At 54.6% G+C, this 27971-nt stretch overlaps 4 protein-coding genes across 13 annotated transcripts in view; 2 read left to right on the forward strand and 2 right to left on the reverse strand.

The window, feature by feature from the left end:
* The first annotated feature begins 1470 nt into the window (after positions 1 to 1470).
* On the forward strand, positions 1471 to 9359 carry DUS3L (dihydrouridine synthase 3 like). 5 transcript variants are annotated; one of them, XM_042795032.1, is made up of 13 exons: positions 1471 to 1564; positions 2279 to 2603; positions 3089 to 3673; positions 4328 to 4369; positions 4468 to 4620; positions 4717 to 4833; positions 5227 to 5292; positions 5380 to 5490; positions 6116 to 6212; positions 6757 to 6832; positions 7133 to 7321; positions 7410 to 7538; positions 9168 to 9359. In XM_042795032.1, exons 1-13 carry the CDS (start codon positions 1500 to 1502, stop codon positions 9238 to 9240), a joined length of 2028 nt encoding a protein of 675 aa, XP_042650966.1. In that variant the 5' UTR covers positions 1471 to 1499; the 3' UTR covers positions 9241 to 9359. The 5 variants fall into 5 exon arrangements, with proteins under 5 accessions (XP_042650966.1, XP_042650967.1, XP_042650970.1 ...); XM_042795036.1 differs by lacking the exon at positions 1471 to 1564 and adding an exon at positions 1604 to 1637; XM_042795035.1 differs by lacking the exon at positions 1471 to 1564 and adding an exon at positions 1900 to 1916.
* Positions 9360 to 10259: 900 nt separating this feature from the next.
* Positions 10260 to 13081, forward strand: LOC122153634 (proline-rich protein 22-like). The gene is given in 6 exon segments (XM_042794261.1): positions 10260 to 10551; positions 10969 to 11441; positions 11594 to 11759; positions 11762 to 11937; positions 11939 to 12064; positions 12989 to 13081. Coding segments are annotated over 6 exon segments (1326 nt in total).
* A 348-nt stretch (positions 13082 to 13429) lies between these two features.
* Positions 13430 to 15641, reverse strand: LOC104358483 (la-related protein 6). Its single transcript, XM_033002857.2, has 3 exons — positions 15472 to 15641; positions 14993 to 15203; positions 13430 to 14431 (listed from the first exon to the last, which is right to left on the reverse strand). The coding sequence occupies exons 1-3, from the start codon at positions 15639 to 15641 to the stop codon at positions 13430 to 13432; spliced, it is 1383 nt and encodes a 460-aa protein (XP_032858748.2).
* A 2408-nt stretch (positions 15642 to 18049) lies between these two features.
* Positions 18050 to 27971, reverse strand: part of RFX2 (regulatory factor X2) — a 61797-nt gene continuing 51875 nt past the window's right edge. For 5 of the 6 annotated variants that reach the window (XM_042794958.1, XM_042794957.1, XM_042794956.1 and 2 more), the window contains 9 exons: positions 27582 to 27700; positions 27145 to 27257; positions 24943 to 25091; positions 23930 to 24027; positions 23212 to 23361; positions 22610 to 22818; positions 22116 to 22269; positions 20387 to 20429; positions 18050 to 20232 (listed from right to left, as the gene is read on the reverse strand). In XM_042794958.1, coding sequence (XP_042650892.1) covers positions 20123 to 20232; positions 20387 to 20429; positions 22116 to 22269; positions 22610 to 22818; positions 23212 to 23361; positions 23930 to 24027; positions 24943 to 25091; positions 27145 to 27257; positions 27582 to 27700 — 1145 coding nt within the window. In that variant the 3' untranslated portion in view covers positions 18050 to 20122. The remainder of the gene's footprint in view (positions 20233 to 20386; positions 20430 to 22115; positions 22270 to 22609; positions 22819 to 23211; positions 23362 to 23929; positions 24028 to 24942; positions 25092 to 27144; positions 27258 to 27581; positions 27701 to 27971) is intronic. The other variant, XM_042794954.1, reaches the window with a different exon arrangement.

Here is a 27971-nt window from a genome sequence, read left to right on the forward strand (position 1 = left end):
ACGTCAGCCCATGAGACATCAAGCCCCCTCACTACAAGATCTTTCTTGCTCAAGGCCCACGCACACTGGGCACAGGCTCAGAGGATCACAGCCGAGGCTGGCTGTTTCTGGAGTGCAGGGACTACGGACCAGGAGAGGCTGTAATAAGTGTCCCAAACACACGGGGAAGATGTGACAGCTACAGAGGAGGGAGCAGAGGTCAGCGTGCAGCATCTCACACCAACCAGCCCACACTTGACTTGTCAGTTTGTTTTTCAGCCTGAACTTCCACCCACGGAGCCAACGCAACAGCAGACTTCACGCTCCATCCAGTTTCACAAGCACCAGCCCTTGCTAGCTGCGTTAGCAGGACAGCCTCATTAATGCAGCCATGGAATGTGTGCCAGCACCTCAGATGTAGACTCAGTTTTGTGTTAGCTACAGACTACACCAGAGGACAACCCCAGCCCCCAGAGACAAGGTGGCCTTGTCACACGGCTTCTCCATCCATCCCGCAGCCTGTCCACAGCAGGAGGAAGCCACGATGGCACACAGCCCGCTGCAAGGAGCGCAGACCAGTTCTTCCCATGGGCCATCAGTGGTGGAAAGATGAAGCCCTCCCGTGCCTCAGCTGGGTTGAGTTTGAAAATGTTTCCAAAGGGTAATATGGAAAATCCTGTTGCCGGAGCAGCCACAACAAAATTCTGCCCGTGGGACAGCTCCAAGACAGATTTACAGCTCTGTGCAACAGGAGATGGCTCATCCCCTCAGTTTAGGCTGAGCACCTAGCAACCAGGCCTTGCATTTACTGCTTAAAAAAACAAAAAAACCCACCCTGAGCATACCAAAAAAACCTGCACCAAGCACCCCGTGTCTCTGCAGAGATCTCCATCTTCTCCAGCCGACAACTAGGAAAAAAACAGAAAAGCCAAATCGTCTCTGCAAAACCAGTGAACACCTCAGATGTCATGAGAAAAGCCCATGAGTGTTTTTTTCCTGTCCCTCAAGCCGTGACTAGCTCTGCTCCTGCTCAAGAGCAAAGCCTGGGACAGCAGCTGGTGTTAATCCTTGTTAATCCTGGATTCCTCCCAGGATAACACCCAGGAGGTGCCCTGAAACAGAGATAAGCCCTGAAGAGCCACAACAACGACTGGCACCTCACTCAGGTGCAAGGGCCACGCACCGGCTTCCTCAACCCAGACAGCCCCACACCCCCAGCCGTGGGCAGCCCCTCAGCCTGCCCTCAACTCGAGCACTCCTGGGGCAGCGGGACTGGCTAAACCCACCGCCAGGCTCTTCCCGAGGGCCTCCTACAACAGGCAGGTCGCTCAGCCGCGTTGTGACCCCTCACAGAGCCCGGCCGCGCACCCGAGGAACACATCCCCCCCGCCTCACCCGCCCCGCCCGCCGCTGTGAGGCGGCCTGGCCTCCGCCGGGCCTTTTATAGCCGCCCCGCCAGGCTCGCGCCCCCGTCACGTGGTTCCGCCCCGCCCCCCTGCGTCATCGCCGCGTGCGGCAGCATGGCGGCGGCGGCGACTGTGGCGGCGGCGACTGTGGCGGCGGGGGTAGCGCCGGTCCGCGCCCGGTGAGTGCGGGCCCGAGGCCGCCCCGCCCCCGCCGTTCCCCCAGTACGTGCCCAGCCCCGCCATAATCCCCCGGTCCGTGCCCGGGCCCTCCATGTCCCCCCCGGTACGTGCCCGGGCCCTCCATAGCCCCCCCGGTCCGTGCCCGGGCCCTCCATAGCCCCCCCGGTCCGTGCCCGGACCCTCCATATCCCCCCCGGTACGTTCCCGGACCCTCCATATCCCCACCGGTCCGTGCCCGGACCCTCCATATCCCCCCCGATACGTGCCCGGACCCTCCCATAACCCCCCGGTACGTGCCCGGACCCTCCATATCCCCCCCGGTCCGTGCCCGGGCCCTCCATATCCCCCCCGGTACGTGCCCGGACCCTCCATAGCCCGCCCCGGTCCGTGCCCGGGCCCTCCATATCCCCCCCGGTACGTGCCCGGACCCTCCATTACCCCCGCCCCGGTCCGTGCCCGGACCCTCCATAACCCCCCAGTACATGCCCAGCCCCACCATCATCCCCCTGGTATGTTCCCCCTCCATAACCCCCCAGGCACGTGCTCTGTCCCGCTATAACCCCCCCACCCCAGTACCTACCTGACCCCACCGTAACCATCCCGTTACATGGCCAAATCCTCCATAACCACCCCCCCCGGTACGTGCCCGGCCCCCCAGCGGCTCCCCGGCTCCCCGATGGCGCTGGGCTGACACGGGGGCTGTGTCTCCGCAGGTTCCTGGCCTCCAAGGAGCAGTTCCACGCCTACCTGCGGGCCAGGGGCGAGCCCGGCGGCCAGGCAGGCGGCGGGGGTGAGGAAGAGGAGGAGGTGGTCAAGGAGAAGGAGGAGGAGGAGGAGGTCGGCAGCTGCCAGAGCGAGCCCCCCGCCAAACGGGTGAGGTCGGAGGACCTCAGTCAGGACGGGGAAAACCGAGAGGATGCTGGAGCAGAGGGGAAGGAACCTGTGGAGCGGAAGCGGGCCCGGGGGCAGAACAAGAGCAGGCCGTGTATGAAACCCAACCACTACGAGCAGAGCAGGCTGTGCCCATCAGTGACGCAGGTAGGGTGCGGGGGCCCTGCCCCGCACTGCTCTGGGGTGGGGAATTTGGGACCCTGGTGGGTCCTTCCTGCACAAGGGTTGCATTTATTTTGAAGTCTAGGAACGCACAGTGAAGATGAAGCCGCACCAGGGCAAACTCCCAGCAGGGAGAGCGGAGCAGGGGACTGTGCTGGGAAAACCGCCTCTGTTGGCTGGCTGGGAGAGGGTGAAGCGGGATGCGCTGAGTGGAACAAGTAAAGTGTCAACTTCCCTGAAGTGATAGCACTAAAATGTCCCCTCAAGTGGGTACGTTGATGCCCTTCTGCAGCACGTTCCAGCAGTCAGCTTCCTGGGAGCATTTCATGGGGCACCCAACATCACCAGGGGAGTGACGGGTGTGCAGAGCGGTTCTAACCCCTCTCTGGGCCGGGGCAGACCCAAAAAAACCCACCGCTCACTCAAACCCAGGAGGGCAGAGGTTTCAACCTCCTCTTTATTGTTTTAAGGGATGTGCAGAGAAGTGCTACTTCGGCCCCCGGTGCCGCTTCCTTCACGACATCGGCGAGTACATGGCCGTGAAGCCGGCCGACCTGGGGCGCAGCTGCGTGCTCTTCGAAACCTTTGGCAAGTGCATTTACGGTGTCACCTGCCGCTTTGCCCAGGCCCACCTTGGGGACGGCTACCAGAACATCATCAACACGGACCTAGCCAAGCAGTGGGAAGGGAAGTCACTGGTGAGGAACAACCTCTCCAAGGACCTCCAGCACCAGCTGCGCAAGAGGCAGTTTAGCTTCACGAAGGCTGATGAGTATCTCCGTGGTCTGGGCAAGCCCCAGGGTGATGGCGGGAGGGGAGGCAAAGCCACAGGGCGCTCTACAGAGGAGCAAGAGGTGTCCAACTGCACAACACCTCAGGAGGGCCTGGGAGACAGTCCTGGATGTCCTGTGCTACCGGAGCAGGGAGAAGAACCCAAACCAGACGCCTTGCAGAGTCCTGGTCACACAGGTGGTGAGGAAGCTTCCTTCATCAAAACAGTGGGCCCGGTGACAGATGAAGACATTATAAAGCTGCGGTCATGTGAGAAGAAGAAGGTGAGAGTTTGGTCGAGGGCTGCTGCCTCTTCTGTACCTGTGAAGTGGTTGAGATTGTGCTTGGGAAGACAGAAGAGACCTCTTAGCTGGGTGAGAGGCAGGCAGAGGACAGAGCTGCTTGGGGACCACGTTACTGTCATGAGGGGAAGGATGCAGGAAGGTGAGCTCTCAGGGCTGCGGTGTTGTCCTTGGAGGGGTAAGAACCAAGAGAAGCTGCAGCCCTTGCATGTGAAGGAGGGTAGGGGCTGAGCTGCCAGTGAGGGTGGGAATGATCTGGAAGGAGAGCCAAGGCTGGGGCTGGTTGGTTGGTCTGTGCTGCACGGTGCTCTCCTGGGGCGAGAGCATTGCTTCCTCTCCTGCTCATCACCTCTACTCTTGCATCCATCAGCCATTCTGTCTAGCCTCTGTGTCTGTAACTGCTTTGAGTTTTCTCCAAGCTCAGCAGTGAAAACAAATTGAGCAGTTTCTGGTTCTTTTCTCCAAATGATACGTTCTCAGAGAACAGTTGAGGTTCTCCAACAAAACCAGTGATTTCTCGGGTTTCGGAGTGAGGTTTACCCAAGGCAAGTGATAAAATTGCTAACTGGAATATCTTCCTGTTTATCCACTGCTGATTCATCTCAGCTAACATGCTTCTCCATCCTTGTTTTCCAGTTGGAGATCCAAGGCAAGCTCTACTTGGCTCCGCTGACCACGGTGGGTAGATAATTCTGTCCTTTTGTCAAAATTTGCCATTGCCACATTTGGAAGAGGGCAAATCTCCTGACAAACCAGCTCTCTGCTCTGTCTTTCAGTGCGGTAACCTCCCTTTCCGAAGGATATGCAAGCGCTTTGGGGCAGATGTTACCTGTGGAGAGATGGCTGTGTGCACAAACCTGCTTCAGGGCCAGTCCTCTGAGTGGGCTCTCCTCAAACGGCATCATACTGAAGATATTTTTGGGGTGCAGGTGAGTGCTATCATCTTGATAACAAAACAAGTGATGACTCACTTCCGAGGAGAAAAGCTGCTTCTTGAACTCATGCAACCTGTCCCCCTCTGGTAGCTGGAGGGAGCGTTTCCAGACACAATGACCAAATGCGCAGAGCTCCTGAACCAGACAATTGAAGTGGACTTTGTAGACATCAACGTCGGGTGTCCCATTGACCTAGTCTACAAGAAGGTAAGAAGACATTCTGCAGCATGTTTTGCTTCCTTCAATAGATGCTTGTCTTTTGCCTCATCCCCTGCTACCTGATCTGCTCCTGCCAGTCCGATCCAGAGCTCCCAGTTCACTTACGGGCACTAGACTTCAGCAAGAAGGTGAATAAGCTGTTCAAAGAGCAGGGAATGGTTCGCTGTCTCTGCCTGGCAGCAGGCAGAAGCTGGGAGGGAAAAGGGCTGTTGAGGTTTTTTTGTTGAAGTGTCCTCTCTTGGAGCCTTTCTCCAAGTCTTGAGATGCTCCAAGTCTTACTTGCTTTCCCTGAGTAGAGGGCTGCTGTTGAGCAGCTCCAAGGAGGCTCTTCACTATGCAATGAAGCAGAAAGTCTCCACTGTGCCTCTTTCTGTCTCCCAGGGAGGAGGCTGTGCTCTCATGACTCGGTCCAACAAATTTGAACAGATCGTCAGAGGGATGAATTTGGTGAGTCAGAGCACCTGCTGGCAGCGGGAGATGAGCTGATGGAGCCAACTCCTGCCTCGGCCTGGCCTCACTCTCCCATTTCTGCAGGTGCTGGATGTCCCACTGACTGTGAAGATACGGACAGGTGTGCAAGAAAAGATTAATGTGGCTCATAAAATAATCCCCAAGATCCGGGAGTGGGGAGCATCCATGGTCACGGTACAGGGATACTTGTTGTGGCATGAGATTGTTGGCTGATATCTGGGGAACTGCTTCCATGTCAGCCTAAAGCATGATGTGGAGGTGACCTTACCCTTCCTTACAGCTGAGTAGCTCTTTCAAACACCTTTGACCAGCTGCATACTACCTTTTACTGTTCTCTGCTGATAACAGACAAATTCAGATGCAGAGAGAATTCTCCTCGCTGCTCTCGAGCCTTGTATCCATTATGAAGGGAGATGGTTCCTGCAGTGCTCTGGAACAGAGGTTTCAGTCAAATAAACCTCAAATAGCAGGGCTGGGGAAGCGATAGGACCATCTCATTTGCATGGGGCTGTGTAGTTCCTGCCCACAGAGATATTTCCTTTTGCTGTGAACAGTCACTTCTTGCCCTGGCTTCCAAATAGCTGAAACATTCCTCAGAAAGCACTCAGCCCTTTCTCAGCTCTGCTAACCACTTCCGCAGCCCGATCTGTTAGCAACTGGTTGGGCTGTAAATCCATGGGGATCCCTTACCCCAGCCCGGTGTCAGTGCCTTTGCTGAACCGCGTTCCTCCAGCACTCCCGTTCTGCCCTGCCTCCTCCGGGGCATTCGCTGAGGTCTCACTGCAACTTTTTTCCCCAGCTTCACGGCCGATCCAGGGAACAGCGGTACACGAAGGGTGCTGACTGGGACTACATAGCAGAATGTGCTAAAATAGCAAACCCCATGCCTCTTTTTGGTAGGTGTTTCTGTTTGGTCACGTGGACTGAAAGTGCTGCACGTTTGATTTGAAATACCTTTAAAAAAGAAAAATCACTCTCCCAAGGACATTCGGCCTGGGGGAAGGGTTAGAGTATCCCTAGTGCTGCTGCTGAGGCAGTGGAGTGACCAGCGGCTCCTGTTCCACCCAGATCTGCCCGTGTGCTTGGGGTCAGGCGTGACAAGCACTGAGTGGAGTAGGAGAAGGGAGAGGCAGGACATGAAACACTTTGCTTTTAGCAGATGCTTTCTCTCAGGCACTGTGGCACAGACAGTCCCAGCTAAACCTTCAGGGTAGGAGCTGAGAGTGGAGAAGAGAGGAGAAGGCTCTTCTTTTCCTTGTAAGAGAAACATTAATCAGAAACATCCCTGAGAGTCTAAACATGAGCCCCAGAGCCTCTTTGGACCATCTGGCTCTTGGACCCTGTGTCCATTTTGAATTTTGTCCCATGCCTGGATTAACTCATTTTGACTTGCCCTCATGTATCACTTTGACCTCTGGCTTCTCCCTTCCTTCTGGACAGGAAACGGTGATATTTTATCTTATGAAGATGCTAATCGAGCCATGCAGATGGGCGTTTCGGGAGTTATGATTGCAAGGCAAGTGCCTGTATGTCTCCCTTGCTTCTGAGCTTTGTCAGTGTAAAAGTAAAAAAGGAATTTTAAAATGCCTAAACAAACTCAAAACACATGAAGTTTCCTCTTGGTGAAATTACTCTTTGAAACTTGGTAAAATCAGTTTGTGTCTGTGGGACTTAACAGCAGCGTCCTATTGAAATTAGAAAAAAAATGTAAAGCCACATTAGTTGGCAAATAAGTGCTGGAAAGTCTCTTAAATTAGTTGGCATCTTCAGAAGCATCAGTCGTGCGAATAACGGTGCACATTTTTTTTGGCTACAGAGGGGCACTCATCAAACCGTGGCTTTTCACTGAAATTAAGGAACAGAGACACTGGGATATCTCCTCCAGTGAGAGATTTGATATCCTCAAAGACTTCACCAACTATGGCCTTGAGCACTGGGGGTCAGATACTCAGGGAGTGGAGAAGACCAGGAAGTTCCTGCTGGAATGGCTCTCGTTCCTGTGCAGGTAATTCTCCCCAGCTGAGAGGATCTTTAGCACACTAAGCCTGTATCGTTTGAACAACAGCAGGTGCTGCTATTACATTTCATTACAGGTACATTCCAGTTGGCTTATTAGAACATCTACCTCAGAAAATCAATGAGCGGCCACCTTACTACATGGGGAGAGACTATCTGGAGACACTGATGGCAAGCCAAAACGTGGATGATTGGATTAAAATAAGGTAATAAAGCATTGAACTTCATTTAAATTGCTAGGAAGGGACATTGCAGAGCCTCACAAAAATCACTGTGCCCGCAGGCATCCTCCAAAGAGGGGGTCATGACTCCTTCCCATCAGTGTAAGGGGTTGTAAGAAAGCAGCAAGGGTTAACCAGTACTTTGAGGTTTTAACTGAGTTTGGAGTTGCCATAAAGAGCTCTCTCAATATCCGTATCTGCTTCAGCAATCATCCAGTACCCGCTGCAAGTCTAGAATAGCTGACCTGTCTCGTGACACACTGTTCATCCCAGGACAGTCGCAGGAACCAACAGAGGAGAGGGCAGCGATGGGCTTTCGGCATCGGACAGTCCCACCCTGCCAGGCCCATACAGATGCCAAGCAGGGAGGCAGTCCCTATCCCCAAGTTAGGAGAGCTTTTTCCCCACTTTTCATTATCTGATTTCTGAGTTCATGCAACAAAGTGCAGGAAGCTGGTTTTCCCCACATCTACAAGTCCTCAGGCACTGGCTTGAAATAATTTCGCAAGCTCAAAGCCAGTGAAAATAAGAGCTGGAGCAGCCAGATGCTATTTCCCATCTCATGGAAACAGAGATTAGCAAAAATAGAGCATGGCTACAGCCTTCTCGGGTTTTGCTAATCCTCGTCCATTTTGTTAGTGCTGGGAACAGCTGCCTAAAACCACGTTACAAATACATCAAGTTTTGATCAGAATTTTTAAATGCCATTTTTCAAGCAGAATCTCTCTGCATTAGGCCGCACAAAGCTTTGTAACCTGTGGTCTTTGCAGTGCCATGTAATAGACATTTGTAGCCATAAGAACTCAAAATTTTAAAGCAGTTTAGGTTTATTCATTAAAGCTCATTTTAAGGAGATGCTAACCAGAAGCAGGGTTCTCTCTGTTTCTGCTTTTGTGCTGTAGATTTGGGCTCTTGCTGTGCAATTCTTTGCCCTGCTGAGATACTCTCTCTCTGACATGTCTTATGGAAAGTTTTAGTGATGCTATATTGAACCAGCATCCAGGAAATAAGTTAAACCTCCTTGACTATAAAGAAAATTACTCTGCACTGAAAATACAATGTGTGTTCCAAAGTGTGAAATAGTTTGAAGTCTTAAGCTAAGATAAATCTGATCGCAGTAGAGCTGGCTTACATCATTTTAGGATCTGACCTTAATACTTTTTGGCACTAACAGGGTTTTGGCTCTGCAGAAGCAGAGTGTGAAGTGGGGAGGAGCTTTTCAGAGGCTCGTGTTGAGTTTAGGCATGTCATGGCCAGCAATGAGGCTGGTATTCAGGTCACCAAGCTCAGGAACCCATTTTGTCATCGACTCTAGGTGACTCCCCAGCAAGAAGATCATTTGTTATCTGGAGGCTGCATCCCTCCAGTACAGTGCTTCAGGGTTAAAGCTCAGCACCAAATGTGGTATTATGCAGCAGCCTTAAATTTTCAGGAGAGTAAAGGATTATTTGACACATCTGACTGCAGTCATCATCACTGTGGGGCCATGGGGCCATGAAACAGCTGGGTACCAGTGACTCATGTATTGAACAAAACCTCTCCTTGTTTGGGTTTTTGTTTTTTTTTTTTTTGGTTTTGTATTAGGTTTTGATTTTGTTCTTTTCTTTCTTCCAGTGAGCTGCTTCTGGGACCTGTACCTACCAGCTTCACCTTCCTGCCTAAACACAAGGCAAATTCCTACAGATAGGGATGATGAGGCCCTTTCCCACGGCATCAAGTCAAGAGGAGGCATTAGGATGGTGTGTGTCAAGGAGCAGAGTTGCTAAGCTGTGCTCCAAAATAAAATAAAGATTTATGTTTTTAGAAGTCAGGTTGCTTTCATGCCCCCAGTATCAGTCGTGAGCACAAGTTGCACAACAGAGATCATTCAGTCTTTCAGGCAGAGGTGCCTCACTAACACTGAGTAATCTGTTTAATTACCAGGATACAGGCCAGGAGAGATCTTTGGCCTCCGCTTCACAGCAGGAGATCTCCCAACTTCCCCACACCACACACTGGTCCCACAGCGGGGCGAGAGGCCTCTCTTCCCACCGCTTTGGCCTTGGCAGCGCCGACTCCTCCGAGGACCAGGAGGGGATGGACTAACCCAGTCCCTGGGTGCCCTGGAGCACAAACAGCCCCAGCACCTCCGCAGCGGCTGCTGTGCAGGAGCCACCCCTGGTTTGGCAGCACGCAGCGGGGCCTGCCGTCTCCTCCCGGGTGTCACCAACCCGGGGCAGGGGCGACCCCTCCGAGGGGGATCCAGAGCTCCTTCCTGCCTGATCACCAGACTGAAAGAGCTGCCAGCACTCCCTGAGCCAGGGCTGGGGGAAAGCATGCTGCCCAGAGACACTGCCCTCGAACCCCTTTCTCCTATCTCTGTCGCTCGGGTCACAGCAGCCAACAGAATGTCAGGCAGGAGTCACAAATGCCCTGGCCGTGCGTCACAAGGAGGCTGCGCATGCAGCTTGGTCCCCACACAGCGCGGCTGAACCAACTTGTTCCTTTTACCCATGAGAAATACTAGCCACAGCAAAAGGCAGTTGCCCCCACAGCCCCTGAGAGCAGCCCTTAGGGTCCAGCGGCAGCCCAAACCCGCTTAAACCATTTTCCCCACCAAAAAGGAGCTGGGGAGGCTGTTGGGCGTGGGGTGGAACTCGGGGAGCCCCAACATTCCCTCCCGGGAGACCCCACCGAGTCCTTAGCAGCCAAGAGCCACAACAAACCATGGCGCAGCCACCCCTGCGGCTCCCAGCGCGCGGCCCTCGGGCCCCCCCGGCGCCCCGGCTCCTGCAGCCCCTTGTGCTCCCCGAAATCTTCTACCCCTCAGGTGGGGACCCACCCCGACCCCTGCAGCCCACGGATGCTCCGGGGAGGGGCGAGAGCGGAGATGACCCCCCCGTCTCTCTGCCAGGCTCAGCCAACCCGTGCCCACTGCCCAGCCAGGAGCAGCCCTTCCCCACAGCCTGGGCACCCCTGGCGGGGGGAGCACCCCGGGCCCCCCTGGCCCCCCCAGCAGGTATGGCACCCCTCTCTGCTCCGGCACCCCGGCCCCTTCCGCACCTTCAGCATCCCCGACCCCTGCGCACTCCCAGTCTGGCCCCAGCATGCCGGACCCCCCCGGCACTTTTCACGGTGGGTTCAGCAATCCCGGGTGACGCGTGCCCAGGACACCCCGTGGACAGCGACGTTCCCAAACGCTCGGGGCCACCCCCAGTTCCACCTCTCCCAGTCTCCCCCCTCAAGAAGCCAATCTCCCCCCCTCATTTGCACCCCCGTCCCCCCGGCACAGCAGCTCGCCCCGCGGGGAGCACCCCGGCCACAAGCTCCCCAGGTGCCCAGCGCAGAGCCGTAGGCCGCTGGCCACGGGGGACGGCTCGGCAGGTACCCCCGGAGGGTCCCCCCGGCCCAGCACGGCTCCCTCTCCCCCCCACAGGGCTGCAGAGGGCTCCCTGTGGCTGCTGCTTCGACCCCCGATTCTTCCACATCCAGTGGACCATCCTGCCTCCACCGGCCACCTCCACGCTCGGCCACGGCGCCGCTTCTCTGTCGGGTGCTGCCCTGGGGGCTGTGCAGACCCCCCAGCCTGGCCAGCCCCACGGACAGCCCCAACCCCTGGCACCCCACCTACAGCTGCAGAGAGCGCTGGCCCCAGTCGCCCCGCTGCAGCCGACGGCCGGCCCCGGCTACCAGCACCTCGAGGGGCCGACCCACAGCTCCAGCACCACCACCCCCGTGGAGGCAGCCCCTGTCAGCCATGGCCCCCCGGGCACTGATGGCACCCCCAGCTCCTCTGCTGACCCCCACAGCCAAGGCCTCAGGGACCCGGCCGACCACCTGGCCGTGACCAACGAGATGCTTCTCGCCGAGGCCCTGAGGCTCTTTGGTCACCCCCTGGACACGCTGGGGGTCAGCCAGGACGCTCCCAGCAGCAGCCCCACGCCTGGGGACACCGAGGGAGAGGGCAGAGGGGCGGCCCCGGCCCCCTCAGTGCTGCCAACCTCCAGCCCCACCTTCGAGCGCACTGAGGGGCCGTCGTCGCCTGAAAAACATCACCTCAGGCACGGCCACCCCCGGGCAGCGACGTCCCCCCCAGCCCCAGTGCTGACCCCCCCAGCCAAGGCCTCGGGGAGCCGGCAGACCACCTGGCCGTGTCCCAGGAGGTGCCTCTCGAAGAGGCCCTGAGGCTCTTTGGTTGCTCCTGGGACGTGTTGGGGGTCAGCCCAGACGCGGCCCCACATCTGGGGACCTTGGGGACCCCGGCGCAGCCGTCCCCCTGCGCGACTTCGCCTCCCTCTCGCTGCCTGCGGAGCTGCTCAGCCCCGACTACGGCGTCCCCGAGACCGCCGACGCCATCCTGCCCCTCGAAGAATTCCTCCTGGGGATGGAGCCCCAGGAGCCGTGGGGGGAAGGCGGGGATGGAGCCGCCCCCGTCCCAGCCCGCCGTGCCAGCCAAGCGGGGCTGCAAGCGGGGGCACAGCACCTGGTCATTGCCCCCCAGCAAGCGCAGGGTGCTGGCGGGCAGCCCGGGGGCAATTAGACCCACGGCATGGAGGGGACGGGGAGGAAGGGGGAGGTGGGGGGAGCAGCAGGGGTCTGGATTTGGGGTGGAGGGAGGGGGGTAGAGTAGCGGGGGTCTGGGTTTGGGGTGGAGGGAGGGGGTAGAGTAGCAGGGCTAGATTTGGGGTGGGAGGAGGGTGGTTAGAGTAGCATTAGTGGGATCTTTTCTCTTGTTTTTTGTCATTAAAAGCTCTTTCTGTCAAACGGCTCCCTGCCTGTGTGGGAGGGTGTGGGAGCACAGGGGGCACCAGGAAATGGCCCCCCAAGGTGCAAAAGCCCCGCTGAGCCCCAAAGGGCACCCAGATGCCCCCGGGGGGGTGGGGGGTGAATCCCCGCCAGCGGGGCCGGCAATGGCAGGGGGGGACTCCCCCGGCCCCTTCCCCAGGGGAAGCAGCCCTTGCGTGGGGGCAGCCGGGACAGACAGCTCCCTGCAGCGCTCACGGACACGGCCCCACGCAGAAAGCAGCAGCACGGAGCCCCTGCCTGGCACAAGGACAGGCCTTGGGGGGCCATGGCGGGGCGCGGACACAGGCCCCAGCGAGGCCTGCAAGGCCTTCGGCCCCAGCACGGCCAGCGGCCCCTCCAGCGGGGACAGGGCTCGCGCCAAAGCCCTTCAGAGCCTCCAGGCACTCCCGCCCTTCCTCGCGCCCCACCGCGCTCAGCTCCGCAGCCCCGCGATGCCTCGGCGCCGCAGCAAAAGGACCCCAAACGCCCCCGAGAATGGCGAGGGAGGGAGCTGCTGGCCAGGCACGGGCCCCCCTCCCCTTGCCGGCCTGCACCGGCGGTAGTCGCGAGACCAGATCACGGATATGAGGAAAAATCCCTAAGGAAAGAAATCACTGCACGTGCCAGCAAGTGCCTGCAAACTTGCTCCCTCTTTATTGCCCGTCTCCCAGCCCGGCTCCACGAGCCGGGGCCAGCGCAGGCAGCGGGGCCTGCGGGCAGCGGGCTCAGCTCCCCGGGCCTGGCTGGCAGACGGGGCAGGGTGAGGGCCCCGTCGGGGCCGTCCCCCAGCGCCGGGGCTCGGGGGGCTGAGCCCCTTCCTCAGGGCAGCCGCTGGGGCAGGGGGATCCGTTCGGCCCCCCCGGGCAGGTGCAAGCCCTGCAGTAGCAGCAGCACGGCACAGCGCGGCTCCCGGGGCCGCTGCTGCTCCGCATCTCGCCTCGCACACTGACCCCCCCCCCCCCCCAGCATCACCATCGCCCCAAAACTCCCGGCCCCTGGCGCCGCCACACCGCCACTGCCCGCAGCTCTCGGGGGCCACGGAGAGGTGTTCTGCTCCCCAGAGGGGTAAAGAAGAGTAAAGTGATAGCCCTCAACCCAAACATAACGGAACCTCAGTTGTGGAGGATGAGCTCGCCTCTCCCAGTGCTGCTGCAGAATCCCCCGGTGCCCTCAAGGCTGTGGGGCAGGCAAAGCTCCCCATCCCACCAGCCATGGGGCTCAGGCACCTGCTTCACTCTCGGCGGATTGCCAGGAGCAGGTTTGACAGCAGGAGAGGGGCTGGTGCTCCAGGGTGCCCAGGAACCCGCCCCACTCCCCCAGCCACAGCCGTGGTGGCTCTCGGTGCTGGAGCAGAGGCTGCAGCAGCCACCGGTGCCCACGCCTGTCCTGAGCGGAGGGAAGATTTTGCTGGTGAAGAGCGACTCGGTGAAGGTGTTGCCCACGTCGCTGGTCTCGAAGTTGCCGCTGGGCCAGGCGGGTGCCGAGGGGTTCAGGTGCAGGGACAGCGATGCTGACGCACCATCCGGCTTCAAAGAACTGCCGAGCAGGGAATCCCCCATGTTGTAGGGGCAGGTTGCGGCCGCTGCCTGCGTCTTCCAACCCAGCTGCTCCACCAGCTCCTCCACCACCTCCCTCTTGGCCTCAGGTTTCTGCTTGAAGCCCTTCCCGCAGAGCTGGACCACCTTGATGCTCTCGCCACCCGGGCAGCTTTGGCAGCCAAGGTCCTCGAAGGCTCTGCGGGCGCTCTCCAGGCTCTCGTACTCCACCAGCGCACAGCACTTGCTCAGAAGCTCCGGGAAACGCGACGTGTATTTGCGCACATCTATGGGCAGCTTGCGGCCCGGCCGTAGGATGCGGATGGAGGCGATAGCACCAAAGGGACTGAACAACCTCGTGATGGTCTCAAGGAAATTCTTCTGGAGCAGCGGCAGCGTGTCCTGCTCCTGGCGCAGCAGCTCCCAGGCCAGCAGCAGTTTGCTGGGGGGGATGCTCAGGAGGGATTCAGGGATGGGGACCCGCCGCCTCACTTTGGTGCCCTCCTCATTCACCTCCAGCAGGTCTGAGAACTGCAGGGCGTAGAGCGTGAGCCGCCAGTCGCGCGTCAGGTATTTCACCTGCAGGGGAGAGGGGGCCACCGTGTCCCCGCGGGTCTCCCCAGGCTGGGGCCACCCTAAACCCGTCGGCCAGGCAGGCTGCGACCCCATCGACCTCAAGCCATGCCAAGGTAATTCCCCCTTTCATGTGAGCGTCTTCAAGGTTTGCAGGAGAACAACGTCCCCAGTGCCCCCTGGACCGTGGCAACAAGGTACTGCTTTTCTGCACCTCACAGCGCCAGCACCTCCCTGCAGATTTTGCTTAAGGGATGATCTCTCCCAAAGCAGCTCGGGGGAACCTTGGGCAGAGGAGGTGACTCCAGCCCTGGGGTTGGTTTGAGGACTGTTCACCACTTCCCCAGCCACCTTCCATGGCTGGAGAGCTGCTGCAGCATATCAAAGGCAGAGAGCAGAGCTCAGCTCTGCACCGCCAGCACTTTGCTGAGACACAGACAGCCTGAGTAGAGCCTGGACCTCCACGTACACCCCACCAGAGACAACCAGAGCACACCCAAGCATCCTCACATCCTCCACATGAAAACAATTTCCCACCCCAGCTGGCCAGCACCATGGGCTGCCTACCTTCTTGAAGGACGTCAGCAGTTTGATGCTTATGAAGCCCATCTTGTTCTTCTGGACATGCTTCAGAAGGAAAGCATCCTTGGCCAGGTTCTCATCAGAGAGATAGAACTCCACCTGGGACACAATCCTCCGGACCAGCTGTGGGTCAGGGATGGAGCAGTTGCAGTCCAACAGGTCAGCTCCCAAAGTATCACTTGTGTTGCAGAAGCTCCTGGCAGAGCAGCAGGGACAAGCATGAGTTGGTGGCCTCTATCTGGCTCCAGGCACACCAGTGCACATGACAGAGACACTGGGGAGACCCAGGGCCGTCAGCTTCACCCAGCAACACCAGCCTGCACGCTGTGAGCCTCCTGGTGCTGGAAGCACCAGTGTTAGACCATGAAACCAAACCCATCTCACACAAGGGACACATTCCCTTGGGGACTTACATGATTCAAGACTAGGGCTCAACCCCCATGCACATCCCAGCAGCCACATACCCATCAAAGCTCCCAAAGAAGTCCTGGTGGCTGAGCAGAGCAAAGGAGCGGCTCCGTGGTGAAAGGAGATGCAGTGCTGGGAAGGAATTCCTCTGCACTGACAGAGAGGTGCTGCAGCTGGGCTGGGAAGTGAGCCCCAAGGCCACCCCGGGGCTACGTGATGACTTCATCCTTCATCTGGGACATTACATAGGAGAAGAACAGTGCTGGGACACATCCTGACTAGGGCCAGCCCCAGGGCAGAGCCCTGCTCTGGGCTGTAGTCCCCAGCCCTGGGATGGGGGAGCAGAGGCAGCTCCTTGCCGTGCCCTTACCTGCTTGGCAGTGCTGGGGAGGGTAGAAAGTGCTGGTACTACATCCTAGAGACTTTCAGGCAGCAGGCCCCAACCTTCCCCACCTCCAAACTAAGACTCCTAAAGACAAAGTGAAAAGGAAAGAAAAGAACGGAAGAAAAAGCCCTCCAAGCAACTAGGCTGCTGGTTTATATGAGCAGCTACCCAGGAAGAGCCCCAGTGGGTGGTCACGGACCTGCCCCCACCAAGACCCACCAGGCTCCAGGTGAAACCTGTCTGCAGGTTAAATGGCCCCAGCTGAGCCCTGGGAGCTGCTGGGCTCCTCCTGCAGTGAGTGCTGAGCACAGCCAGGCTGGCAGAGGAGGAGCAGAGGCACCAGTACTGGTACCAGTACCAGCATCCCATGGTACCCAGTGGGGCAGCGAACTGCTGCCATGAGGCATCTCGGTCTGTGCCTCAGTTTTTCTGTCTCGCACAGGGACAGTAACAGTCACATGGAGGTGGAGGGAGGGTTTAGGCCGAGGAACTGTTTGGGCACCTGATGCTGCCTGCTGACAGGCAAAAGTCTTCCTTCCTGCAGAAATACCCTGCACCCCAACGAGAGGCAGCAGAAGCGCCCTAAGAATGGGGTGAAGCCCAGGGAAAGGGCTTGGGCCCCCTGGGAGGGGGTGACACTGTGGGGTAGGACAGCCCATAGCTTCAGTACGGGATGAGGAAGGAGACCTGGGATGAAACTCATGCCTGTTTCTTAAATCCCACATTGGGCAGCAGCGGGAGGGCAACGAGGAGGTGAGGCCACGGCTGTCAGAGCAGTGGGGCAAGGGCACGGGGGGCTGTGGAAGGGGCTGTCAACCAGAGCTGCCGTCTGGAGGGGTCGATCCTGGGAGCCTGGCCCGGCGCGGGGTTGAGCTGATGTTTCTCTGTGCCCTGTGGCCACAAAGACTGGCCAAGGGCCCGTCACACTGTCCACTCTGAGCTCGCCCCAGCCACGCAGGGCGGCTCCCGATGAATCCCCAGGCAGTGCCACACTGTCCAGCTCAAAGCTCATCCTTGGGGGACGAGTCACAGGGACCGGCAATGCCAAACCGCTTCTGGGATGTTGCACTCCCCTGGTTCCCCTGGGGTTGGTGCTCTTGGTGTCACCCCCCTGCCCCGTGACCTCCACCTCTGGTTTTCTCTGCCGGTTGGGAGCTGCGTGGCGGTGTGAGATGGTGGGTGGAAGAGAAAGTCCTGGGATAAGAGAGGTGGTCGAGAGCCACCCAGCAGAGGAACTGGGAACAGCCACGGTCCCTGAAGGGTGGTGGCACTTGGTGGCAGATGACAATGAGGACACACCTCACCTGAATTCGCGGTGGGAGGCAGATCTACCTCCGGTCAGGACATGACAGGGCTTAAACCCTCACACCCAACGCTCCCGAGGTGTCTCTCAACCGGAACCACACGTGTGGACGGTGCCGTACCCCACCCCTTGCCCACGCGTGGGTGCTGCCTGTCCCCGGCAGGCAGCAAGGGGCCGCGCCGGCAGCCCGACCTCCCCAGCCCTCGCTGGGGTCCCGTCGCCCGAGCCCGGCAGCTCCCCAGCCTGCCAGCCCAGCCCCCAGCCACGCCACGCCGAGGTCCCTGCGGGGATTTGCCCGTCTAGGAGGGGCGATGGAGCCAGAGGCAAGCCGAAGAGGGCAGGTTGTGTTTTAACAGGGAGCGTTTTGAGCTGTGCTTTGCTTTCCACTTGCCTGCTCAGGGTCAGGAGGTGCTGCTCAGCCCCCCGGGGAGCCTGGGGGAAATAAGCCCCTTGCTCCAGCCCTGACTCAGTATCCAGAGAAGCTCAGGCGGGTCCAGCCATCGCCGCAAGACTGGGCATATCCAGAGGGAGAGTGAAGCAAGGATGCAGGGGAAGAGGGGCTGAGGCTAAACCTTCCCCTTCCCGATGGGTTGGAGCAGGAATGATCTGTCACTCATCACATCCTTGTCTCACTGCTCCCATCCTCCGCAATTAGTCTGGAAGCATAATTAGAAAATGTTTCATATGGCCCTGTGCTTAGCAGCTGCCTCATCTTTCAGCCTCATCTCCCCTCCATTAACGCTGGTGTAATGGGTGTATGACCCCTACAAACCAGGTGCTGTTTCGTGGTGAATCTGCCTTCCTGCAGACACCAGATCCCTGGCCAAAACTGCTTTAATTAGACTGTACTGGGCAGATCCTGCATCTCCCCCGATGCTGCAAGGCTGCAGCACCTGCCTGACATCTCTTTGTAGTGATTAAAGAAGAAATGGGACCACAATTATTGTACAGGCCTGAGCATTTGATATATGTTTATTGCTATTCAGGTTTAGCTGGGAATTTTGTGCATATCAGGTTTAGGTGGTTATCCAGACTCCTTGCACAGTGCTGCAGAGCTCCAGAGCATCTCATTTGCCCGTCCGTGGTAAGCAGAAGGTGGCTGGGTTCAGTCGGAAGCGGCTGCAAAGAAGAGCCAATGCACCAGCTGAAGTTAATATCACACTCGGTGGGAGCAGGGGAGTTTAAGACTTGGTTGCTCAGTTGTTTTTTTAGACCATCTTATCTCATCAGCAGGATCTGAAGCGTGGACTCTGATGCAGGGAGTATGCATTGTCATTATTTACAGATAAATCCAGCTTTCCCACTTCTCTCCTGCTACTTTGATATGTGACATATACAGACAAACATCACCCTGACAGACAACAGCACGGGACAGTAAGAGGGAAAGATGTGCCACTATACACACTTTCTTTTTACTTTCCATTAGCAATATTTTTTTTTAAAGTGTCACAGCTACCTTAGTACCATTCGGAATGAGTAAATAATATATTTGGATAGAATATACTCTGATATGCAAATGTACACGAGACCCCTGGAGAAGCTCACATCAAATACTGCATCATTAGAAATAAGAATAATAGAAGCTATTTATGACACGGCCTTTATTCACAGCAAAATTTGCCCCGGGGCTTTGTTTTTGCAGCTCGGCTTGATGACAGATTCCACCCCCCTCCTCTGCCCTGCAGTCCATGTCAGCCCAGACCCCGCAGGACATGGAAAGGGAAAATAAACCCCCACTGGGGCAGAAGCTCCCCCAGCTCAGCCCCTACGGGAGCCACCACCGCAGGAGAAGGCGAAGGGATACAGCAAGGGGAAACGCCACCGTAGTGCTGAGCAAACCCGGGCCCGTGACAGCCCCGCGCTGCCGCGTGGGACGGGCTGTTTTACCAGAGCCTGAGCTGCGCCGGCTGGCCTGGAGCGGGGGGGAGCGGGCACGCCGGCCCACCCTAAGGCACTGCAGTCGCACACCCTCGCCCGTGCTCTGGATGCAGCCCCGCAGGCAGCTGCACCCTCCCTTTAACATTTTAGCAGGACATCAAGCGCGAATTTTACAAAAACCGAGGATGCAGGACCAGTTCCCCTCTGCCTGGGTACCCTGGTGAGGATGGGGGTTGCCCTGGGATTGTCCATGGGCATCAGAGCGCAGGGGGCAACCAAACACACTTTGTGACCAGCTGCCGCTTCCTCAGAGTCCTTTGGTATCTTGAGTTGGCCTGACCGTGTCCCAGGAGCGCTCATGGATCAGCGATGAAATGCCAGGCTGGGGAGACACAGGGGCAGGTGGGAACGCTTGTCCCATAGCCCCAGAGCATGTATGTGCCAGTCCCAGAACACACACGCGTCAGTCCCAGAGCAGGTATGTATCAGTCTCAGAGCATGTGTGTCAGTCCCAGAGCACATACGTGTCAGTCCCAGAGCCTGCACATGCACCACTCCACCGGGACCAGATGGACATGCAGCCTGGAACCCTCTCCCCCGGCGGGCACAAGAGAGACGTACTGTCCTGCGCTCCCCGGCACGAGTGATTTGGCAAAGTCAGAGCCAGGACAGCTTGTCTTGAAAGGCTGCAGGAGAAGGGTCAGGTATTTTTCCTTCTTCTTGGGCACTGATTGGTTCAAGTTTGTATCACAGTGAAGTCTGAGAAGTGGGGAAGAAACCCAAACCACCTTCCCTGAAAGAGAAAGCCTCGTTTGCCCGGCTCGCTCAGGCCGGAGAGGACAGCCTCTCCTAGCCGGGCACATCCGATCTGCTGCTGACCACGGAGGCTTCCATCGCTCGGGAGCAGACTTTGGACCTTCGCCCTCCAGCCAGCACTCAAACCGGAGGAAAGCAGGCGGCCAAACCAGCCCCGTCCCACCACCCGCCTGAGCTCGGCCCTGGAGCCCATCCTCAAACACAAGTAAACATACAGAGAAACTAAGAGGCACTAATAACGCAGAGACGGGGAGACTCAGGCTTGCGGCTGTCAAACCTGGCTCCGGATGTCTTCGTCCAGCTGGAGAAAAGCCGGGTCCCCGTTTCAGATCTCCTGCAGCGAGTGGCCAGGGTCGCTGCGTTCCCTTTTCACCAGCGGCTCCCCCACGCGCCGGGAGTCCGTGTCCACCTCGCTGCCCAGGTCACTAATGTCATCTGCAAAGGACAGGTCTCAGCATGAGAGTGGCGACCGGAGAGCAAGAGGTTCTTTTTCCCAACAGAGCAGGGTAGAAGAGCCAGCACGAGGTTCCCCCTCCCACAGCGATTCAACCCTGACCCAGCAGGACTTCCCTTGAGGGAGAGGAGGTACCTTTGTCCAGCAGTGTTGGGGACAGGGATGTGAGGTCACCAAACTGAAAGAAAAAGGAGTTACAAGGTAAGCGAGGCTTATTGGAGACCCAAAGTGCCAGACCTGCAAGTTGGCATCTATTTCTAAGCAATTCTAACAAGCAGCTTAAGTGCTCAGGAGAAACCACAAACATCAGCAGTGCTGGCAGTGAAGCGCAGAAAGTAAAACCAACCACATGTTTTGGGGAAAAGTCTGTTGCTGCCATTAAAACCTCTGGGCAAACCCCACACACAACAATGCAGGGCAGGATCAAGCCCTGGAATGGAGAAATTTTTTAATTTCCCAAGTCACAGCTAAGTGCTGCCACAGACCAAAGGATGGTGCCTGTTTTCCAACCCTTTGCATCTGCCGGGCAACTGCTCAGACAGGCCAGCTATTCGCCTCTCCTGGGACTCTACCATCACTCCACCTCCCTGCAACTCTCTGCAAAGCCTTTGCATTCATGTCAGGAGAGTGCTCTGGCTTGCAAGGCCACGGTGTCAAGTGTAACCAGAGAGCTGGGGATATATTTGGTTCTGGAGATGTGTTGTCTCCCCCTATGATGAGGTCTGAAACACTACATTGCTAAAACAATAACGCTGAGAAGTCATGCAAAGTTGGACAGCAGAAGGAACCGAGGAGAGCAGGAGTTATAAAGGGAGCAGTGGAAATGGAAGGACACGATTCATCCTCTTTTGCTGGGAAGAATCAGCCTCCTCCTGGAGAACAGAAATATTGCAAGAGTTTAATGAGGGAAAGACAAAACCTGAAGGATGAAAGCCTCCCACAGCTAGGTTTTGATGGAAGCCACTCTCTGCCTTTCACGTTCCTTTATTATCAATAAAGACAAAGGTTTTGCAGGGAACAGTGGGAACTTGCAGCACTGATGACGGTGCAACAGCATGGGTCTAACAGGCGGGGAAGGGAAAGCAAAAGGCATGCAGTTAATTTGTCTGGCTCCCCTATGTGAGCTCTGTGGAAGGAAGAAAACAGCATGAACTCCAAGGAGCAAACGAGATCAGTTTTAATCTAACAGTAGTTTCTATATTGCTGTCACAGGTTGATCAGGGGCTTTTAAATCTGTGCATTTCAGAGTGAAAAATTTGATGTGGCTTCAGCTAGGCAGGACAGGACCTGCCTGCAAGCCAGGAACCAGATTTACTGCCTGATTTTTTAAAAACCAACCAACCAACCCTCCAAACAACAGAAACAACCCATCATTTCTCTTCTTCAAGTCAAAAATGGAGAGAGTGGCTGACTGTGCATGTAACTGGAGCCTGCAGAGGCTTGAAGAAGTTGAGTGAATGGTACCACTGAAAGTTACAGGGAAAGTAACTTTTTTGACCTTTTTTCCCTTGGTTCCGTTTTTGTGTTTGAAGGGACTTTGCTCTGGTGGGAACCCCAAAGTCAGGGTTGGTACCCACAGGTTATGGAGAGAAGTGGGGAGATCCTTTTCCTCCTTCCTCCAGGCCTCCAAAGCCCAGCTGATGCTCAACTGCCCCAACACCCACCACTACAGGTATTAGTGAGTCAGGATGGAAGATGCTCAAGGAGCTAGATCCTTGTGCCAGGCACCCAAAACAACTCAGTAACCCTTAAGCAAAGATGGTTATAAAAACATGTTCATGACACACTGTGTTTTGTGAACCAACTGTGTCTCTTTAAGTGCTGCCTAGTTTGGGTTTGTTTCTAGGGAACAAACAATTCTCACCTCTCCCATTACAGCAATCGGTGTCTCCCCTGTTGCCTGGGCAACACGATGCTCTACCAGATAAAACATGTATTCATCATAGAGCAGGCGAATCAGGTGGAAGGAACCAAAGCTGGCAGCACTGCGTAAGGTGAGGTCACGGATCACCATGGAGCTGGAAAAAGGCCAGGAAACAAAATATTTGGGTTGTGTTTGACATTTGCATCACGGCTGATGGGCATTCTTGACCCTGAAGGTACTGTGGGACACAGTGCTCTGTTTCTACCTCTAACCCAAGAGTATCAAAGCACTTTAATAAATTAATTGACGGAGCATCCTATCCCCATCCTGAAAAGATACAAGAGATACAACCCTCTCCCCTTCTGTACAGGGGCAGAGCAACAGTTAACCAGAGTTGCATGAGAGTAAAGAACTTGGCCTTGGCTCTTCAAGGAGCTATTTACATGCCCTAAGCCCGATGCAGAAATATCGCCAAAATGAGAGAGAAAATGTACCTATAGAAAGACCATTTCAACAGGAACTGCCTGGCTGCCTTGGGGAAGCTGGGACTGCCCTCATGATGCTTCAGGACTTGAGTAACAACATTATCCAGCCAACTAGCCCACTGGTCCAGGGAACTCTGCTGCTGCAGAGTGAGCTTGAAATCCTGCTCCAGCTTCTGCACCATGCCTTCCTCACACTGGCACACCCACGAGGCTTGCTCCTGCTCAGGAAGAAGGGTTGGAAGAAGTTACTCAGGCCAAGCCTGCATAGTTGTTGCATCCCAACCCAGGAATTCAACTTCATTTCTAGTAGACAAGTACTCCAAGCCAGCTCTGAATCATGTCTCCTCCAATCTGTCCAGACTTCAGTACAATATTGTTATTAGAACTACATTATTGTTGGTAGCACTACTTCTTACAGAAGTTCCTTAGTACCTTCTCCACTATTCACAGTGAGATGGTAAACTTACCTGGAAAAGTAACACCAAAACAGTTAAATTATTCATTCAGTTGCTTTTTAGTGTTGGAAATAATATGCTGGCGACCAGCAGACAACCTCATTATAGCGTCCCAGTTCTAGACAACACGACCTAGGGAAAGACACCCTAAGTTACCTGCACGTTGGCGAAGTCGACCCGATTGAGATCGCTGAGCATCTGGTTTATCTGGGAAGTGTTCTGCAGCACGGCACGGGCGGCCTGAGCCAGGTGGTTCAGGGACGTGTATCTCCGCAACGTCTGCGCAAAGGCACTCACCACCCCGACCTGTAACACAGCAGGCAGGACACCGCGAGCAGGAGGCCACGGAGCTGGAAGGCAAACTCTTCTCGGCGCCGAGCTCAAGCACGAAGCGGCCTCTGTGTTTCTTTTCTTTAAACTAATGGGTTCTCATGCTCTGCCTCCAGCAGAGACCAGCAAAGTGAGAACAGGCTGCAAGAACCCATGGCTTTAGGAGGGGCAGAGTGGGAGTCTTAGGCTCAGTCTCTGCAACGCCATTCGGTCCATGAGGTGTCCTGCGCTTTCTAGTTTTTCTAGCCTCGCTCCAGTACAGAGATTTTCTTCCACAGAGCTTTATCTGCAATTTTGGGACATAGGAATGGCTCAGCGGACAGAGCATCATTAGCCTCTGGAACAAAGGAATTGCCCTACCTGTCCTCCCACTCCTTACTGATTTGGGTTCAAAATTATTCATTACGCTGTGCTAGTCTGGAGTACGTGTAGCCGAACCCCAGAAGTGATTTTCAGTCGCTGTGGAAAACTGCAACATGCACACGCACACACACACACACACTCAGTTCGTACCCCTGACCTGCAACGCGCTCCCTCTGCTTACCTTGGTCTGGACAATCTCGGCGGGAAATTCACTCATTGCGTTCATCAGCCACCCTTCCAAACTCTTGGCGAAATTACGAATCGCCTGTGTAAGTGTGCCTGCAAAGAAGTCTGCAGAGTTAGAAAGGCTGTTCCATATCATCTCTGCACACCACTTTCTAGCTTAAGACTGCTGCGGAAAGCACAGCCTCTGATCTGGTTAGCTGTGATCTCAATTTAGCATCAAGGAAATCAGCTGGGTCCTGAGATGCACTCAAATCTTTGCTATTCTCTAAAGTTTTTACTCAAACTTTCTTCTTATTCTTAGTCTTTCTTATCTTTTTCTTATTCACGGACCTTCTGAACATTTTCCAAATGTTGAAATATGCTCCTTAAAGACCCACATGTGCCCCAGCATGTCGACTGACAACAGCATCCCACAGGGACGTGGCCTTCCAGTACTGCTCAGCCCAATCTGGGGCTGAGCTGAGGCCTCGGGGAGACTGACACCCGCACTTCACTGAGGAGCCAAATCAGAGAGAAACCCCTCCCTATCCCATCACTAATCTCCCAAATGAAAGTTGACCCCAAATTTCCAGGAGGGGACAGGATGGTCCTATGTAAACAAAGATACTATCTCCAAGGAAACATCTCAAAAGGATTAGCCGTGCTTACTTGCCTATTAAGGCTGTGCTTTTACCTTGACTCCTAGCCAAAGCCAGGAGATGTGATATGCAATAAACCAAATTTTAAAAGGCATGGGAATTTCCAGGGGCCACAAAGTACGACCGACGCCGGGCAGTGCTGCAGGGGGAATATTGCTGTTGCCATAATATTTTAGCTTGTATTCAAAACAAAAACCTCTAAATCAGCTTTTACAACGGCAATCTTCGTGGCAAGTGGTAGCCAGACCGTGTGAGTCACGGCTGGCTGTTTGTCAGACACAGCATCCCGTGCCTCAGCCCGGCGAGGAGCAGGGGCTGAGCAGGAGCGGGGACCACGCGTGCCCTCCTGGCCACGCTGCAGGGTACTCACTGGGCACCGGTCTGAGCACGTCTGGGATGAGAATCTCCACCAACGCCTGGTACAAGATGTGATCACAGCTTCTCATCCATTTGAGGATGGGTTCGTATTTGCACAGAGTGATCAGCTTGTCTTTAGGGAGGGTCCCTTCGTGCTCTTCGCTGCGGGAAGAGGAGGAGGGAGGCAGAGTTAGCAGCAGGTTTACATTCGATGCATTCCCTCTTCCTCTCGATTCCTAACCCCAGTTTTCAGCAGAAAAAAAAGCCATTCCTGTTTCCTTCAAAAAGAAACGTCTGATCGTTTGTACAAGTCTTGTCTGACTCTGCAAGTGCCTCTCCATCCACGGAGTCAGAGCTCTGACCACAGCCTTCCCTCAAATCCACAGCTCCCACTGCCTGCCCTGCCTGCCTTCGCTTCTTCCGTCTTTACCCCCGGCTGCCTTTCACACGCTCACGTTCCTGTGTACGTGGGACCTGTACTTCAGCACGGTCACTTCAGCAAGCAAAGGCTTAGCTGGTTCCTCCTTACAGACCCAGCTATTTCCAAAACCTTCACACCTCTCTCCTCTCCCCTCTGCTCTAAACCTCCTCAGCTGTAGCAGTGGGGACAGAAAGTTTGCAGTGAATGTTGTTTTAGCAGATTAGCTGGTATTGACAGATACTAAAGATGTTTTTCAAGGTGTGTAACACCTTCAAATGCTGAATGCTTTCAAAAGGAGAAAGATCTGGTGTTTTGATGAGAACAAAGCATATTGTCTGTAACTGAATGAGGTCAATCAAGCTTGCACTATTTTCACTTTATAGATAGATGGATGGAAACTTCTGCACGATTAAGGCATAAGATATTTGGTTAAACAGCAAGCAGAGAAAACTGAAGCCTTAATGCACTGCCAGAGCATCAAAGCAGAGCTGCTCAAACACTACACTGGGAACTGGGAATTTGGAAGGGACTTTCCCCATGCGTTACATCAAAATCATTAAAGCCAAGCCTTGGTCATACTATAGAGGTACTTATGGCCTCTGCCTGAGCAGTTTTAGTAAATGAACCCCACAGGCATACTCCCAGAATACTCACATGGAGAAACTGGCCATCAAGTCCCTAAACTTCCTGTTAAGTGGAACCATATTCTGCATTTTATCATGCTTTCAAACAGTTTTGACACTTTGATAATATTTTGGCTTTATATTTGTATATATATATATATATATATATATATATAAAAAAAGCAGGAGGAGGGAGTGCTTTATTTACCTGTCTGGATCATTAGCAGCAGTATGGAGAGGTGCTAGAGCACACAGCCTGAGCAAGACAGGCTAGTTCAGACAGAGCCCTGCAGAAATGCTGCCTCCAGTATGGAAGGGAGCCTACCTGTCCCTGCACAGCGCTCTCTGTGGTGTTGTGATACGCCTTGGAGATACACCCTTAGGCAAAAGAGATTTTGAAACAAGCAAACAAACACAGCTACAGTGATCCTTTGCAGGAAAATATCCGTTGGGTAACATCTGCTGAAGGCAACAGGGTCATATTCTACAGATAATTTGCTTATTACTCAAACTTTTATAATTTTTCTTCTGAATATAAAATGTCCATATATCATCGGTAGAAGTGGACAATAAAGACTTTTAATACAAATTTTAAGAAAAAACCTTCACCTTGTCGATTTTTTCTGTTTTCATTTATTTCCATTCCCCTGTCTCTTGGCAGCAGACTACCAGTGCATAAAGGACGAAGAAAAGGCAATAACAACGAGCCAGGCAGGAGTACAAAGATCACAGTAGTTTGTTTGCCATTATCTGCCTCAAAACATGAGGCACTTAAAGATCTGGATAGTCAGCCAAAGAAGTGAGTCAGTCTAGATGTCACTGAAATCTCAGAGCACGGAATCGTTACTGCTCCCGATGACCAGGCACGAAAGCAGCACCCTGTCCTCATTCATCTCTGCAGTTTGGATTAGCACTTGTTACAGGAGGTATAAGGCACCCAGAGGGACACAATCAGAGCAGATGCTTTCCTCCCAGGTCTGAACTTTGTGTGGTCGTTACGATATTAAACACTTCAGACACTCGTAATGATTCTGCAGGGAAGTAAATGCTTTCAAGTCCCACAGAGCATTCAAAATGCCTAACGAAGCTGAAAAGGCTTCATGCATTTTTAAAGGTAAAAAGAACACCAAAAAATGGAGCATTCAGAAATAATCAAAGCACGGCAGTGTACCTGGATGGCAGGGTAGTAGAGCCATCACTAGATGGTGTTTTAGGACTCCAGAAGGATTGCCACAGTTTCTCAATATAGTGAAACTGAAGATTCATGACAACATCCAAAGTCGCCTAACAACAAAGAACACAAATCATTAGCTGCTCTGCTAGTGTCTTGTCACACAGCGCAAATATAAATTTCATGTGTTGCCACTTAGATTACATAATTTCCAAGAAAAAAAAAAAAATGGAAGGGGCACTGTTTTAATAATCAACATAACATAAACCAGGTCAAACAATTAAAAAATTACAGCACAGTATTTGAGTTGTAATACCTAGCAAGCTAAGCATTCCCTATTATATTCCAGCTCTTTCTATGAGCAGGATATGAGATAAGCACATGAATTATGTCCCACGTTGATTAACAAATCAATTAAAAATATTCCAAATAATCACCTCGCAGTGTCGCCTGTAAAGAAGCTGCAGAGTTTTCACATCATTCATGGTGACCCCTTCTTGTAAGAGGACGTTACCTAGATGTGGGGCTGGGAACTCAGGAAAGACATGGGTTACATCTAGGGAAAAAAAAAAAGATTGGAAAAGATGGCGAGAGTTAGGAGCACTCAGTTACACGGGACTACAGATGAGTACAAGGTGCTGCTGCTGTTGCTGGTGGCTATCTTTCATGTTTCAACTGGGATGAAACAGGAGAAACAAGACCAGTAATCTAGTATTTTCCCTGATTCATCCTGTTATACTGGGCACAAAGCGAACAACCGCAGCCCATTTATTCAGTGTGGAAAGGAAAATGTTTTCTTTCTCTCTGTAATGAAAGAAACAAGAATA

This window comes from Tyto alba, unplaced genomic scaffold (assembly GCF_018691265.1).
Source record: "Tyto alba isolate M040663 unplaced genomic scaffold, T.alba_DEE_v4.0 Super-Scaffold_20000042, whole genome shotgun sequence".
NCBI lineage: Eukaryota > Metazoa > Chordata > Aves > Strigiformes > Tytonidae > Tyto > Tyto alba.